Here is a 16049-nt window from a genome sequence, read left to right on the forward strand (position 1 = left end):
TACTTCTGCACAACCAAGCAAATTGCAATTTTTAATCCCTCTATAGCGAAGCGCATACCGACCGTTGCGAGGTCCTGTTCGAAATAACATGTACTAGCTAGGCATTAACAAATTGCAACCAAACTGTTTGCAAAGCAAAAAAGAAACTCGGCAAGGCATATGGTAGACTTACATTGTAGTACAATGGCAGGTGATTTGCAAATTGATGGATTGCAATGAATTTGGGCGTTTTTAACGAACGGATCGTTTTCATCTCCCAGGCTGTTGATCTCGAGGCGAAACGAACAACTAGTAATTCCATACATCGTAAAAGCACTGAATGTCCTGTAAAAAAAAAAGAACCAAGATTTTAAAAGACGTTTAAAGGAATGAAATCATTATGGTTTTAAATCATTGCGTCAATTTTCCCTTCAGTCTCAAACGGTATCAAAAACGGCAATCCGATCACACAGCTTGGCAACGCAGTCATTGATAAGTTCAGACTTCTAATATTGTTCACAAAAATTTGGCCCTCACATTAATTCATAGTTTTCGTCAACCTATTATTTTTATGTGAGTGTGTAATTTAACCGTTTGATTTTGCCAGTAGTGAAAGCGGAGGTGACGGACGAACGAATCTGTTTCCATTCTTGACCCTTCAACGATGTCATCCATTTCCGCATGACTTTGGTTTTGAAATCAAAAGCGTCTGAAAAAACTCGAGGTGTGAAATTAAAAAAAAAGACGAGCAGAAGATTCTGACTGGTTTTGTTACCTTGCGATCAACGAAGTGCTCGAAGTCTTTGACGTACATGGCTTTAAACAGGTTTACATCTGTGATACAGATATTCGGTAGAGGTCCGTCGAAATAGCCGAAAACTGTGCCTTACTTCTGCACTAACGCCATGTCATATTCTAAATTCAAAATGGCACTTTATCAGGGAAAAGATTCCTTGTGACAGCTTGATCGTTACAGCTTTTCAGCCTCCCCACATATTGCCACACATTGTAACTAGTTTTGTACCAGGAATGCCTTTGTCGACAAAATAATTTAACGTCGACGTAACATGCCTATTATAGAACAGAATAACATGTATGATCGAAAAACCTAACCTTTACATTAATAACGCACCTGTAGAAAATATACATACATAAACGGCAGTTACTCTCCAAGTAACGGGCAGTGAGAAAATTGTCGAAACGTCCATTTTGCAAGAAATTTTACCAAAGACTGGTCAGATAAGCCACACCACTGGTTATTTTATGTTGTTGCCTGACAGCACAATATGGTAACAACTTTGTATTTATGACAATGGAATTTATCCATGTCCTGTTTGCTAATGACAAGCCGCCATGTTGAAGAATGTGACCCCCCATAGCCCCATCCCTCGTTTGAGGAATACGACCTGCGTTGCAACTTGCAAGCTGAATTTTTGTTATGTTTTTGTTTGGTTTGGTTTTCTACAAGTAATTTTGTTTATTCCACAAAATTTTGATCACACGTGGAAATCGATTTCAGCTTTAGTTTAAGATTTTGCAGAAGGACAGTTTGGCAGCACCACAGCGGCAGCACCAAGGGGCAGCAGACATCGGACAGAAAACGCAGTATGGATCGGCTCCGATTGGCTCTTCTATTGACAATGGCAGAAATCAACAAAGGAAACGGTGTTTCATTTTTAACAGTTAAATGTTTGTCCTCTAACACTTAGATAATAATGTATGTACTTAAATTTAAATAAGATACTTTGGGAAATTTAAATAATATACTATTGTATTGAAGTTGAATTATCTTTCGAAACTCAAAAGTGTAGCATAATAGAAAACTTGAATTCGCTTATACAGTATTTAGAATTAACGCCACGTATCGTAACGCAATAACCACATCGTGACACAATAATGAATAATAGAAACTCTGGTAGTAGGAAATTTTGTCTCCTAGATGTCTTCAGCAAATTAGAGCCTACATTGATTTTAAATAGGGATAGAATTCGATGAAACTTTTTGTTAACTGGAAAACACTGAGACCCTGCTGCTTTCCTGATCACTTAGACAATTCAAATATCCTCATACAACGACAAAGAAACAAAGAATTAAACTGACAATGTTAATGCTTTACATTTTGCGACATGATTGCAAGGAAATAAGTACTTGTTCAGACCAACTACAAACAACACAATCTAGGCATAAAAAATACCTTCAATCCATTAAGCTTCGCGACAGGACGTGTTTTACTTTAGTGTTAATTGGAGTTGCCGCGGTATTCGACACCCACTATTGCGTGAATCGGTTGCAGAATTGTAACAAATCCATCATCAAAACGCAGCTTGTCCTGCAAGGTTGATGAATGGAGAGATAATATTTATAAACATTGGTGTGTTAATAAATAGGTAACGTACAGGAGTTTCTGCAACAGGAAAGAAGCGAAATTTCTGGACCATGGTGCAGACTGCTATTTTGAGTTCTTCCATGGCAAAGCGCATACCGACACAGTTACGAGGACCTGTTCCAAACGCCATGTAAGTGTATGGGCTACGTTTGGCTTTGTTTTCTGGTGTCCACCTTGTATGTATAATAATCCAGATACGATTAACATACAAGAAAATAAGTTGTGTTAGTTTCAGACTACCTATCGGGGTCAAATTTTTCCGGGTCGGGGTAGTATTCTTCCATGTGGTGCAGAGCATACGTGGGCACAGTAACAATCTGTCCCTTTTTAATCTTGATGCGGCCATTGTCGTAAGAATAGTCCTTGGTACACTGACGTTCAATACTAAAACATACGTAGATTTGAAAATCCCTTTACACGCTACCTTTGTTGGCGTTTTGATTACCGTACAAGAGGTGGATAGAAGCGCAACACTTCTTGGATTACCATTTCGAGATACGGCATATCTTGGACCATCTCATGGGACACGTCATCCTATAAAAATATGAAACGAATTAATATCCAAAATCATTCAACTTTGAAACAAAATTTACATAATCTTCCATTTTAGCAACAATGCTGTCGTACAATGCCTCCTGAACATCGGGATTCTTGGCCAGTTGAAAGCAAGTATTTGTCAAGGTTGTAGCTGTTGTGTCAAAACCTGCCAGCATGAAAAGCGTTGACTGACAAAAAATAACGCACAAGGTCAGCTTATCGGCGGTGAAAAAAAATACGACAAATAAATGGAAGGTTGCATACCTGGCCCATTATAATCTCATCTATGATTTCTCGTGACCACATGGGAACGGTTTTGCCATCGACTACCTTCGTAAACGCGGAGATAGCCTCATCGGCCACTTCAATAAAGTCGTGATATTGCTAGATGCAAGAAAAACAACATAAATATATCCGAGAACCATTTGCCATTATGTTGCAACCAATGGAAGTACCTGTTTAGATTGCAACCGGTCAGCAAGTACATCTTCCAGTAATTTGAAAAAGAATTTCAACTGCTTGGTAACAAACATTCTCTCTGTAAATCTCCCAAACATTGTAAACAAATCGGGATACATAACTGTTACCAAAATAGATTAAAATATAAATAATTAAACAAGAAAAAATCAAAGACACAATCCAGTAGGTATACTTACACGGTAGCAGAATGGCAGGTGATTTGTTGGTCTGGGGATTGAACACAAACTGAGCATTTTGAATAAAAGGGTCGTCTTTATTCCCCAGGCTGTCGATTTTTAGGCCAAACGCACATCTTGCAATCACATCCATGGTAAAAGCACTAAAAGTCCTGCAATAATCATAACATAGAAAATTTTAAAAAGATGCCGAAAGCGATGAACTCATCAAAGTTTTACAGCTTTGCGTCAATTTTCCCGTCGGTCTCCGTAAAAGTCGTTAGACGATCACACAACTTGGCAACGCATTCTTTGATAAGTCCGGACATCTGTTTACGATTCACAAAATTAGGATATAGGCCACATCAATGAATCGATTTCATTGTCATTATGTCTTAACACGAGTATCGAATTTACCCGTTTAATTTTACCAGTGGTGAAAGCCGGGGTAACGGATGAACGAATGTCTTTCCATTCTTGACCCTTCATCAACGACAGCCATTTCCGCATCACTTTGGTTTTGAGTTCAAATGACTGTGAAAGTAAATCGTAAAATGAAATCAAACTAAAAAATTACAAGGGCAGGATTTATTTTGTTACCCTGCGATCGACGAAATGATCGAAGTCTTTGACGAACATGGCTTTGATCAAGTCTGCATCTGTGATCCAAAGATTCGGTACAGGTCCGTCGAAATACCCGAAAACTTTGCCGTGCTTTTTCACCATTGCCATATCATAATCAGGAAGATTCTACATTCAAACTAGCGATGTAATAGCGATTTGATTTCAGTGACAGATTAATTGCTTACCGCTTTCCAGACACCCCACATGTTACCAAAAATAGGAATTGGTTTGGGGCCGGAAATGCCTTGGTCAGAAAAGTAATTAAACGTAGACGTGGCATACCTGTTATTTAAAAGCAGAATGACATGTAGGATAGAACACATTTAACATAAAATTTTATAACGTACCTGTAAGCAAAATACAGACAAGACACGGCAGTTACAGCCCAAGTGGCAGGCGACGAGAAAATTTCGAGCACGTCCATCCCGAAGAGAATTTCACCTACGAATGATCGTATAAGGCAAATAACTCGCTTCGTTATATTGTCGGCTAGAGTAACTTGGACTAGCTCCGCAGTCCAGTAGAAGATGGCAAGCTTGACTTTATGACGATGCAGTATTTTCAGTACGTCGTTGCACTTTTGATCAAATATGTAAATAAACAAAATATTAGATAATTTTGACCACAAAGATAAAAAACGGGATTTAAGTGATAAGATACCAGCCAAAATAAGTGACTCGAATTCAATAAACTGACTTCAGCTGCGTGCCAACGGTGACTAAGAACATAGTCGCGTGCCTCCCAAAATTTCAGCGTTCCATTGAGCCACTTTCTAAAAATCATCCTTCAACTGAATAACCTTCTGTTCTGTACAATAGCAGAGACTCTCAGCTTCCCGTGATCAGAAAATGTCCTTGGTCCTTGTTCGCAGTTGGAAATGTTTTTTCCGTTGTAGTCTAGAACAAGGTCGTTAAAGGAAACCATCTATCCTAGTACTAAAATTAAGGGATGCGGTTATGATCTTGCTCATGACGCTGCAGTTTGCTTGACGACTTTGAATCAGCTGTTTGCAAAAATTCAAAGCAACAGCCATGCTTTTTGGGGTGAGCAATTTTGAGGCACGCTTACTATTTCGGGTTGGAATTTGGCCCCAATCCGATAACCGTTTACAGGCAAGATAAGATGTCATGCTGTGACGAAAATAAATTGATGGAATGCAAAAAAATAACAGCAATCATCCAATCGCGTTGGTTGTTAGTCATGGATAAAACGCATAATCTATATACTGCAATGCTATTGCTCTCGAGTATTAGAAAAGAGGATATGATTGTTTCGCAGTAGAAAATATGCATTCTTCGTTGCTAATTTTAAGAGTTAATAATCAAGAAATTACCTCTTATCTCCAAGATAGTTTCGACTATATAAGAATTGATGACGAGTCTCTAGTCGAGTGAGATCAAACAGACGGTCGACATTCTATAAATGCTCTAGGCTCCATACAGACGAATACATCGTTTTTGGGACAACGATACGACATAAACGAAACGTTGCTTCGTCATTCAATTCCATTTCATCACAGGGATTTCAGGCGTTAACCAGAATTGCCGCGGCGGCATTCAATTCCCACAATGGCGTGAAGGGGTTGTAGAACTGCTAAATAGCCGTCATCGAAACGCAGCTTCTCCTGTACAATTAAAGACCGCAACATCAAACGTCAATTAGAAAAATTCTATGAAAATGGGTAACGTACTGGAGTTTCTGCAACCGGAAAAAAGCGATACTTGTGCACAATCAAGCAAATTGCAATTTTCAATCCCTCTAAAGCGAAGCGCATGCCGACACAATTGCGAGGACCTGTTCCAAATGCCAAGTACGTGTATGCACTGCGATTGGCTTTGTTTTCTGGTGTCCACCTTGAACGTAAAAAAAAACAAACACACAAATTACATTATATACGAGGAAACGCGTTACCTAATTTTCAGTTTACCTCTCTGGATCAAATTTTTCTGGATCAGGGTAATATTCTTCCATATGATGCAGAGCATAAGCCGGTACAGTTACGATTTGTCCCTTTTTAATCTTGATGCGCCCATTGTCGTAGGAATAATCCTTGGTGCATTGTCGTTCAACGCTGAAAACCAAAACTTTGATTAACAACTAGAAATGAATCACTGAAGCTAAGTTGGCTAACTAATTACCGTACAAGAGGTGGATAGAAGCGCAGCACTTCTTGGATAACCATTTCAAGGTAAGGCATATCTTGGACCATCTCATGACACACTTCATCCTTTTAGCAATACATTACACATTCGTACCTGAACTTATTCAGTATAAAAACTGGAACTTACATAGTCTTTCATTTTTGCAACGACGCTGTCATACAAGGTTTCCTGAACATCGGGGTTCTTGGCCAGTTCAAAGCACGTGTTTGTCAAAGTGGTGGCTGTTGTGTCGAAACCTGCCAGCAGGAACAGCGTGGACTAATCATGAAACGTTTTGAAGTAAGTTATTATTAATAAAGAAGGTGGCCATATCAGGGAAATATTAAGGAATTCTATCATACCTGGCTTATAATAATTTCGTCTATTACTTCACGTGACCACATTGGAACGGTTTCGCCATCAACCGTCTTCGTGAACTCGGATATTGCCTCGTCGATCACTTCAATAAAGTCGTGATATTTCTATCAATGTTAAAGGACGCTTTAGTTTTTGATATCATTACGTCTGAAGTACCAACTACCTGGAAACCGTAAATTTTGTTACGTTCTTAAGTAAAAAACTTATTCCCTAACCTCCTTTGATTGTAGACGATCAGCGAGGACATTTTCCAAAAACTTGAAAAAGAATTTCAGCTCCTTGGTAACAAACTTGTGTTCTGCAAGCCTTCCTAATGCAGCACATAATTCGGGATACATAACTGTTGAAAGTAAACAAGTCATTAGGAAAAGTCATCACTTTAGGTTTCCATTTTCACTGAACATTAAAACGAACGATCTGACTTACTGGGTAGCAAAACGATCGGTGATTTGTTAGCAGATGGATTGAAAACAAACTGAGCGTTACGAACGAACGGATCATCTTTGTTTCCAAGGCTGTCGATTTTGAGGCCAAAAGCACAGCTGGCAATCACGTCGATTGTGAAGGCACTAAACGTCCTGTCAATAAAATCTAAATTAATACAATACTCAAACGAATAGAATCGCTTTGCCAAACTACATCTTCGCGTCAATCTTCCCCTCGGTCTCAGCAAAAACGGTTAATCTGTTACACAATTGAACGACGCAATCTTTAATCAGCCCAGACATCTATTTGTTATTCAAAAAAATTCAAACCGTTCCTTAATTTATCTTCTTTCAATTTAATTTGTAAAGTACTTACTCGTTTAATTTTCCCGGTAGTGAAAGCCGGAGTAACGGACGAACGAATATCTTTCCATTCTTGGCCCTTCAGTACCGTTAGCCATTTGCGCATGACTTTGGTTGTGATTTCGAAGTTCTGCATTAAAAAAATTAGATGGATCCAAAAATTAAAATACAGTGCAAGATTATGATTCGTTTACCCTGCGATCGACAAAGTGGTCGAAATCTTTGACGTATATGGCTTTTATCATGTCTACATCTGTGGTCCAAAGATTCGGTAACGATCCGTCGAAATAGCCGAAAACTTTGCCATACTTTTGCACTAATGCCATGTCGTAGTCCGGAAGATTCTAAATTTAAAGTGACAACGTATTAGCGAAAACGTAATAGGTACGGATAAATTGCTTACGGCTTTCCAGATGCCCCACATATTGCCAAAGATAGGGATCGGTTTAGGTCCAGGAATTCCTTGTTGAGAGAAGTAATCAAAGGAAGATGTAGCATACCTTAAATCAGAAAACGTTGAAAAGATTAAAAACTATTAATAGTAAACTTTTCACATTGAATACCTGTAAAAGATGAATAAGGAGGAGACGATCGTCACCACCCAGAAAATAGGGAAAGGGAGAACTGCCGACACGTCCATTATAGCGGAAACACTAAACACAACTGAAGGTCTGAGTCAAACGAATCCTTCCTTTTGTGACACACCCAATGCCATGTGGCACTATTTTGCCCAGCCCTAAAATGTTTGAATGTCACGGCACACCCGCATGCATGACGATGCACAATACGCTTGTTGGCTACGAATCAGCTGTTTCGACAGTGAAAACGCACAAAGAACAAAATTCTAGTGCGTGGTAATTTTCCGGCACGAGAAAATTTACAAAAGTAAACCTTCTATGTACAATATCTTCCTGCCCCACCTAATAATCTATTTAAAACACAGATAAGATCAGACAAGTATTTTCTTAACCATGGACGCAACAACTTAAAAATGATTTACGCGTTTTTCAAGATAAGCAAGCGATGGACACGACAAGGTCCACTAACATCTGTTGTGAAGTGAGTTTCACGTCTTGCTATTGCAAGTTCTTAAAAAGAGGAAGCAACTACTTTCGCTTTAGCACATTTCCAATAAAAAAAAGAAGCCTAAAAACGTTTCGACTTTCCTTAACAATCTAACCGCCAAATGCTAACGCCTGAAAATATCTTCCTGTACCACATTCTAAATGTTTAAAACGGACAAAGATTTGTACATAGGTGTTGCGAGTTGCAAAAAAAAATTGATGTTCTTAAATCTCCACCCTTTTATAAAAATACTAGTGAAAGACAACGTTTTCATCACAATAACAATGAAACGTTAGCTTTAGATTGTCCCCGGCAAGTTCGATATTCCTACAGAACTACAGGTATTATTTCGAGCTGTGACGTACCTCACTACCAACAATAAAATTAATAGTGTGCAAAACTGGAACCACCCCATCATCAAATCGTAATATTTCCTGTGTGAATGAGGGTTTAAAAAAAAACTTTACGAAACTTACCAGAAAAAAATGTTTTGAAATAGGTAACGTACAGGAGTTTCTGCAACTGGAAGGAAGCGAAACTTCTGGATCATGGTACAAATTGCAATTTTCAATTCTTCCATGGCGAAGCGCATGCCGACACAAGTGCGAGGGCCTGTCCCAAATGCCATGTAGGCGTATGGGCTGCGCTTGGCTTTGTTTTCAGGAGTCAACCTTAAAATTAAAAGAAAAACGGCTAGAGTGACAAACGAGGACATAGCTTGAGCGAATATCAGGTTACCTTTCTGGATCAAACTTACTGGATCGGGGTAATATTCTTCCATGTGATGGAGTGCATAGGCTGGCACAGTTACAACCTGTCCCTTTTTAATCTTTATGCGTCCATTGTCGTAGGAATAATCCTTAGTGCATTGGCGTTCAACACTGGGAACCAAGATTTCGATCAGTAATCGTAAACGGCTAACTGCAGTGACAGCTTACTGGTTACCGTACAAGAGGTTGGTAGAAGCGTAAAACCTCTTGGATAACCATTTCGAGGTAAGGCATATCTTGGACCATCTAGTGACACACTTCATCCTTCGAGAAATACAAAACCAATTCAATTTCAAACTCTTTCATCTTTTAAACGAAGCTTACGTAGCTTTCCATTTTCTTAATAATGCTCTTGTATAAAGCCTCCTGAACATCGGGATTCCTGGCCAATTGAAAGCAAGCGTTTGTCATAGTGGTAGCTGTCGTGTCGAATCCTGCCAGCATGAAAAGCGTCGACTGATAGCAGATAAATGTTCAGTAGTGAAATGTTGCAATAACCATATGCAAGAATGTGATTTTACCTGGCCCATTACAATCTCGTCAATTGTTTCCCGTGACCACATGGGGACTGTTTTTCCATCAACGACCTTCGTAAACGAGGAGATAGCCTCATCAGCCAGTTCAATAAAATCGTGATATTTCTATCCACAATAAAAAGTCAATTAATTTTATCCGCGAACCTTCTGCCATTCTGCGTTAGTCAATGGTTATACCTCGTTTGATTGCATGCAAAAAAGAAACTCGGCAAGGTATATGGTTGACTTACATGGTAGCAGAATGGCAGGTGATTTGCAAATTGGTGGATTGCAATGAATTTGGGCGTTTATAATGAACGGATCGTCTTCATCTCCAAGGCTGTTGATCTTGAGGCGAAACGCACATCTAGCGATTACATCCATGGTAAAAGCACTAAACGTCCTATTTAAAAAATGAATCAAGGTTTTAAAAGCCGCTTAGAGGAATGAAATCATTGTGGTTTTACCTCACTGCGTCAATTTTCCCTTCCGTCTCAGAAAAAACAGCAGTCCGATCACATAGCGTGGCAACGCAGTCATTGATAAGTCCAGACATCTAATATTGTTCTCAAGAATGTGGCCCTCTCGTTAATTCAGTTTTCTACCTATTGTTTTTATGTGGGTGTGTAATTTACCCGTTTGATTTTGCCGGTAGTGAAAGCCGGAGTGACGGACGAACGAATGTCTTTCCATTCTTGACCTTTCAACGATGTCCATTTCCGCATGACTTTGGTTTTGAATTCAAAAGCCTGGGGAAAAAACCGAGGTGTGAAATTTTAAAAAATACGAGCACAAGATTCTGTTTGATTTTGTTACCCTGCGATCAACGAAGTGCTCGAAGTCTTTGACGTATATGGCTTCAGATCTACATCTGTGACCCACAGATTCGGTAAAGGTCCGTCGAAATAGCCGAAAACTTTGCCGTACTTTTGCACTAAGGCCATGTCGTATTGGAGAATATTCTAAATTCAAAATGCCACTATATTGGCGAAAAGATTCCTGTGACAGTTTAATCGTTTACAGCTTTCCAGACTCCCCACATATTGCCAAACATTGGGACTGGTTTTGGACCGGGAATGCCTTGGTCGGTAAAATAATTAAACGTCGACGTGATATGCCTATTTTAGAAACAGAATAACTTGTATGATCGAAAAACCTAACCTTTAAATTAATAACGTACCTGTAAAAAATATACGTACATAAAATGGCAGCTTCTGACGGGCGATGAGAAAATTGTCAAAAAAATCCATTTTGCAAAAAAATTTACTAATGACTGGTCACGTAAAACACACAACTAGTTATTTTGTGTTGTTGACTGACAGCACCAATTTGGTACAGCCTTACATTTATGGCAGTAGAATAGATGAATGTCCTGTTGCCTCCCAAACATGGAAATCAACAAAACAAACAGATAATTTCTGCCCAAAGATCAAACCTGAATGTAATGTGCTAGCATCCCAACACAAAACAAAAGCCCCGCCACGGTTCCGTCATTACAGATTCGGGATGGGTTTGGCCATCTTGCAAAAAAAAAAAACGAATCGTCCTTGTGGCAGACATTTTTTTATCAGGTCATGTGCACGTCGACAGAATATACGAGTGTTGCCTTTCCCTACAAATGTCAAAGTCTGCAACATTCTTTCGGTTCCATTTAAAATTACAATCCGACTTCTTCTCTTTCTCTGTTGGTGAAAATTAGATGCCACAAATTGATTACGCATAACGTGCTTATTCCATGGAAATGGAATCGGGCAATTAACAGTTTACTTTAAATTTTTGTTAGCGTACCTGAGCCAATTTTGGAAATAGACGTGCCTGTTGCAGCCCAAAAACACAAAACGAGGATAAAATCTCGAACACTTTCAATTATGTGCCACACATCACGTAGAACAGAGATGTGGCATACAAATTACCAAATTATCTATTAAGGGCAGGACGCCATGTTGAAGAAAGTGACCCCTATGACTCCATCCCTCTTTTGAGGAATACGGCCTAAGTTGCAACTTGCAAGCTCGATTTTTGTTTTGTTTTTGTTTGGTTTGGTTTTCCACAATTTATTTTGTTTGCTGCAGAAAATTTTTATAACACGTGGAAATCTATATATCAGCTTTAGTTTAAAATTTTACAGAAATACAGTTTGGCAGCACTGTACAGCAGCAGAGGCAGCAGACATCGGACAGAAAACGCAGTACGACTGCTTGGCTCGAGCCTCGAGCTGCTACTGACAATGCCAGAAAACAACAAAAGAAACTCTGTTGCATAAAAAAAAGGTTTAATGTTTGCTCTTCAACACTCAGATAATAATGGATGTACTGAAATTTAAAAAATTTAAAAAAGATACTTTTGTATTGAAGTTGAATTATCTTTCGGAACACAAAAGCAAACTTGGAATTCACTTATATTTGGAATTAACCACACGTATCATAACACAATAACCAAATTTGTCCGCCAGCTGCCTTTAGCCAATTAGAGCCTACTTGACTTAAAATAGGGATAGACTTCCAGAAGATAGTGGCGCGGTAGTTAAAAAGAACAAATACGAATTTCAACACATTTTACGTTTTCTGTCAAGCCAAATACCTTCCGGTACTAAGCCTGGGTATCGGCTACTCCGGGGCAGAGCTTTAACAAGGGGATTCAATAGGGATTTTATGCAATTTTTCGGCCTTATAAGTAGATCGCGCCCGGTTTAAAATAAGGATAGTAGGACCTAGTCGGGTTTTAAGAAAAGACTTAAGGCACTAGTCGTTCTTTGAATTAGGGCTGTTCGGATTTAGGTAAGGCCTTAGAACGATATGTTTGCCTACACCAACATGTAGACTATGGTCGAAATCATGAACTGGCCAGGTATTGGAGAGGAATCTTAGTCATTGGCTGTTGATGGTCTTTGGACGGAATTCGATACCCACTGCCATACGAATGGATTGTAGAGCTGTCGTAAAGCCATCGTCAAAACGGAGTTTTTCCTGTTCATTTTAAGACAATAAAAGTAAAATGTGAATTGATTAAGATGCTGAGAGTAAGTTCTCTACCGGAGTTTCCTCTACTGGAAAGAAGCGAAATTTCTGGACTATGGTACAAATAGCAATTTTCATCTCTTCCATGGCAAAGCGCATGCCAATGCAGTTTCGTGGACCTGTTCCAAACGCCATGAAGGTGTAGGGACTACGTTTAGCTTTGTTTTCTGGAGTCCACCTTGAAGTTACAAGAACACAGATTTAATTGGTATACGAGGAAATAGTTACGGTAGATTTCAGCTAACCTTTCGGGATCAAATTTTTCTGGATCGGGATAGTATTCCTCCATGTGATGGAGAGCATAGGCTGGCACCGTCACAATATGTCCCTTTTTTATGTGTATACGGCCGTTGTCATAGGAATAATCTTTGGTGCATTGACGCTCCACTCTGAAACCAGACAGTGTGAAATCGTAAAACAAATAATGTGATTTGCGGCTCTAAATTCCATTACCGTACACCAGGTGGACAAAGACGCAAAACTTCTTGGATAACCATCTCCAAATAGGGTATGTTTTGAACCATTTCATGGCACACTTCATCCTGATACGGAAATAGACAAACAAATTAAATTCGTGCTTAAACTACTTGAGAATAAGACTTACATATTCTCCTCTTTTTGCGAGGATGCTGTCGTACAATTTTTCCTGAATTTTAGGATGTTTAGCTAGTAGAAAGCAGGTGTTTGTCAACGTGGTTGCTGTAGTATCGAATCCGGCGAGCATAAAGAGCGTTGACTGACAAAAAAAGTGTTTAATAGCGAACAAATTATTAATTAGTTATTAAGGAGGAAATCTATTTGATAGTAGTTACCTGACCCATTATTATCTCATCTATTATCTCCCGTGACCACATGGGAACTTTTTTGCCATCGACTTCCTTCATGAATTCAGACATAGCTTCATCTGCCATTTGAATAAAGTCGTGGTATATCTGTTTAGAAAGACGAGATTATTCATCATCCCAACATCATTGCAACCTCTTCTAAAAATACTTCTTTAGACTGTGATCTTTCTTGAAGTACATTTTCCAATAGTTTGAAAAAAAATTTCATTTCTTTCGTAACAATCAAATGCTCTGTGAATCGGCCAAACATGGCGAACACCTTTGGGTACATAACTGTAGAAATACAATTTATAATAACGTAGCTGCACGGAAAACGTAGGAGTTTGAATTTTGATTAATCGTTGATAAACTTACAAGGCAGCAGAACTGCTGGCGATTTGTTTGTCGGTGGGTTAAAAACAAACTGAGCATTTTTAATAAACGGATCGTCTTTGTTTCCAAGATTATCAATTTTTAGACCAAAGGCACATCTTGCAATCACGTCCATCGTAAAAGTACTAAAAGTCCTGTGCCAGTTAATTTTAAAAATGACACTTGGATAATTTGACAAAAATTTTTGAACAATTCATTACAGCTTTGCGTCGATTTTTCCTCTAGTTTCAGTAAAACATGTGAGACGATCGCACAGCTCCGAAACGCAATCTTTGATTAGTCCAGACATCTGTTTTATAAAAAGACAAAACCTCCGTCGCGTTAAGTTCTTTAACTTTAAATTTTTCTTAACGGCCAAATTACTCGCTTAATTTTCCCGCTTGTAAATGCTGGAGTTACCGACGAGCGAACATCCTTCCACTCCTGGCCTTTCATCATCGCCACCCACTTGCGCACGATTTTGGTTTGAATTTCAAAATTCTAAAAAAATGGATAAATCTTAACTGTAATTTTGTGTTTAGAGCAAAGGATATCCAAACAAATTTTTTACTCTACGATCGACAAAGTGGTCGAAGTCTTTGACAAAGATCGCCTTTATCATATCTGTGTCTGTGATCCAAAGGTTTGGTATAGGTCCGTCAAAATATCCGAAAACCTTGCCATATTTTTTTACTAACGCAATGTCGTATTCAGGAAGATTCTAAATAAGATCAAATTTTTATTGGCGGAAATTTATGAAAAATTATTCATCGCTCACAGCTTTCCAGACTTGCCACATGTTACCGAAGATAGGAATCGGTTTTGGACCAGGAATGCCTTGAGCGGAGAAGTAATTAAACGTAGAAGTGACATATCTGTTGTTAACAAATTAATAACAATTAACCAATCAGTGAATCTAAGAAAGTTATGTACCTGTAACATAGAAGTAGGCAAGAAACTACTGTTGCCACGCAAATGGCGGGCGATGAGAGAATCTCTAATGCATTCATTTACGTGTAAATAGTAGCTAGCAATGAGCCAACGAGACAACCTATCCCGTACTAATGAGCTCGGCTTGACAACGTTCAGTCCAAGATTTGGACCACATGCCTAGATTGGGTATCCAAAAAGTAATACAAACAGTCAGACAATGACAACGCAAAATGCAGACTACACTACATCCGCAACTAGCAACATAAATGAAAAAAACATAATGCTGTATAAATAGAACACAAAGATAAGACTTGGGCAATGGCGCGATAGATCAACGACGTGAAAGCTAGACTCGCCAGGTCACCAATGTCGTACAGCCCATATACTTGTAACAGAACATATACTTGTAACGTTCACGTTGCACGTGGACTACAGTCAAATGTCTAACAGAAGGGAGAAAAAGATACTGTTTTTAAACCTGGTTTAAACTGTGACGATACACCCGCCTCCATAAATATGTGCCACCTTCAAATGGCGGGAAAACTTTACTACTGCTGCAATTTTGGAAGTCGGATGGTAATTCGCAGCGACATGAATGATACCTATTTTCCGGTATTCTTGGTCTCAAAAATTAAGGAAACAGCTTTGTTTTTCCTCTCCTTCCTTTGATTGTTTCGAAAACGAAAATTTTTCCCCATTTTTTGAGACTAAGAATACCGAAAACTAGGCGAAATGTAGACCGCTGTAAAATAATCCGTCTTCCAAAATCGCAGCGATACTAAAGTTTTCCCGCCATTCGGAGGGGGCACATGTTTATGGAGGCTGGTGAACAAGACGGCCATTATCGGTCGATTACGTCTCAACTCCTCAGAACTTGTACCTCAAATGAATTTGGAGAAAGCACATTGCACGAACTAGTCAACCCTGGCTGTGCAGACATTGTCAATAGCACAAAATGTCTGTTGACAATTGTTGACAACGAGCACTAGTTAAATTTCGTGAAAAGACCAAACTCCTGGACCTACTCCAACAACTTCGACACAAACGAGCAACTAAACTAAAAACACGTGAGGCAACTGTGGAAT

General features: G+C 39.0%; 2 protein-coding genes and 2 long non-coding RNA genes across 6 annotated transcripts; all 4 read right to left on the reverse strand.

Moving 5' to 3' along the window:
* Nucleotides 1–517: 517 nt before the first annotated feature.
* On the reverse strand, nucleotides 518–1336 carry LOC132088361 (uncharacterized). Of its 2 annotated transcripts, XR_009421860.1 has the most exons (4): nucleotides 1112–1336; nucleotides 954–1050; nucleotides 755–894; nucleotides 518–688 (listed from the first exon to the last, which is right to left on the reverse strand). It is a non-coding gene; the product is annotated as an uncharacterized LOC132088361 (long non-coding RNA). The 2 variants fall into 2 exon arrangements; XR_009421861.1 differs by having other exon boundaries at nucleotides 755–1050.
* Nucleotides 1337–1463: 127 nt separating this feature from the next.
* Nucleotides 1464–5092, reverse strand: LOC130688239 (cytochrome P450 3A14-like). The gene is made up of 15 exons (XM_057511205.2): nucleotides 4822–5092; nucleotides 4509–4738; nucleotides 4347–4443; nucleotides 4138–4287; nucleotides 3955–4071; nucleotides 3778–3866; nucleotides 3559–3710; nucleotides 3358–3482; nucleotides 3167–3286; nucleotides 2959–3090; nucleotides 2811–2899; nucleotides 2606–2749; nucleotides 2376–2538; nucleotides 2174–2308; nucleotides 1464–1610 (listed from the first exon to the last, which is right to left on the reverse strand). The coding sequence occupies exons 1-14, from the start codon at nucleotides 4942–4944 to the stop codon at nucleotides 2219–2221; spliced, it is 1821 nt and encodes a 606-aa protein (XP_057367188.1). The 5' UTR covers nucleotides 4945–5092; the 3' UTR covers nucleotides 1464–1610; nucleotides 2174–2218.
* Nucleotides 5093–5562: 470 nt separating this feature from the next.
* LOC130688243 (cytochrome P450 3A14-like) lies at nucleotides 5563–15998 on the reverse strand. 2 transcript variants are annotated; one of them, XM_057511218.2, is made up of 13 exons: nucleotides 8032–8302; nucleotides 7872–7968; nucleotides 7663–7812; nucleotides 7482–7598; nucleotides 7320–7408; nucleotides 7107–7258; nucleotides 6896–7020; nucleotides 6665–6784; nucleotides 6450–6581; nucleotides 6300–6388; nucleotides 6089–6232; nucleotides 5852–6014; nucleotides 5563–5785 (listed from the first exon to the last, which is right to left on the reverse strand). In XM_057511218.2, the coding sequence occupies exons 1-13, from the start codon at nucleotides 8106–8108 to the stop codon at nucleotides 5693–5695; spliced, it is 1548 nt and encodes a 515-aa protein (XP_057367201.1). In that variant the 5' UTR covers nucleotides 8109–8302; the 3' UTR covers nucleotides 5563–5692. The 2 variants fall into 2 exon arrangements, with proteins under 2 accessions (XP_057367201.1, XP_057367195.1); XM_057511212.2 differs by lacking the exons at nucleotides 5563–5785; nucleotides 5852–6014; nucleotides 6089–6232; ... (8 more) ...; nucleotides 7872–7968; nucleotides 8032–8302 and adding exons at nucleotides 12218–12784; nucleotides 12851–13013; nucleotides 13081–13224; ... (8 more) ...; nucleotides 14810–14906; nucleotides 14965–15998.
* Nucleotides 9557–9946, reverse strand: LOC132088360 (uncharacterized). The gene is made up of 3 exons (XR_009421859.1): nucleotides 9825–9946; nucleotides 9628–9737; nucleotides 9557–9567 (listed from the first exon to the last, which is right to left on the reverse strand). It is a non-coding gene; the product is annotated as an uncharacterized LOC132088360 (long non-coding RNA).
* Nucleotides 15999–16049: the final 51 nt, after the last annotated feature.

The sequence above is a fragment of the Daphnia carinata genome, chromosome 9 (assembly GCF_022539665.2).
Source record: "Daphnia carinata strain CSIRO-1 chromosome 9, CSIRO_AGI_Dcar_HiC_V3, whole genome shotgun sequence".
Taxonomy (NCBI): Eukaryota; Metazoa; Arthropoda; class Branchiopoda; order Diplostraca; family Daphniidae; genus Daphnia; species Daphnia carinata.

What these genes read in the sequence shown, in the direction of transcription:
- LOC130688243 (XM_057511212.2), bottom strand. Translation starts at nt 15,041, where the DNA reads ATGAATGCATTAGAGATTCTCTCATCGCCCGCCATTTGCGTGGCAACA. An exon ending in CAAGCGGGAAAATTAAGCGA is followed by an intron (nt 14,342 to 14,415) that starts GTAATTTGGCCG and finishes TTTATAAAACAG; the next exon opens with ATGTCTGGACTAATCAAAGA. An exon ending in GGAAAAATCGACGCAAAGCT is followed by an intron (nt 14,187 to 14,252) that starts GTAATGAATTGT and finishes TAACTGGCACAG; the next exon opens with GACTTTTAGTACTTTTACGA.
- LOC130688239 (XM_057511205.2), bottom strand. Translation starts at nt 4,944, where the DNA reads ATGATTTTTAGAAAGTGGCTCAATGGAACGCTGAAATTTTGGGAGGCA. An exon ending in TGTCTGTATTTTGCTTACAG is followed by an intron (nt 4,444 to 4,508) that starts GTACGTTATAAA and finishes TTTAAATAACAG; the next exon opens with GTATGCCACGTCTACGTTTA. An exon ending in CCACTGGTAAAATTAAACGG is followed by an intron (nt 3,867 to 3,954) that starts GTAAATTCGATA and finishes AATCGTAAACAG; the next exon opens with ATGTCCGGACTTATCAAAGA.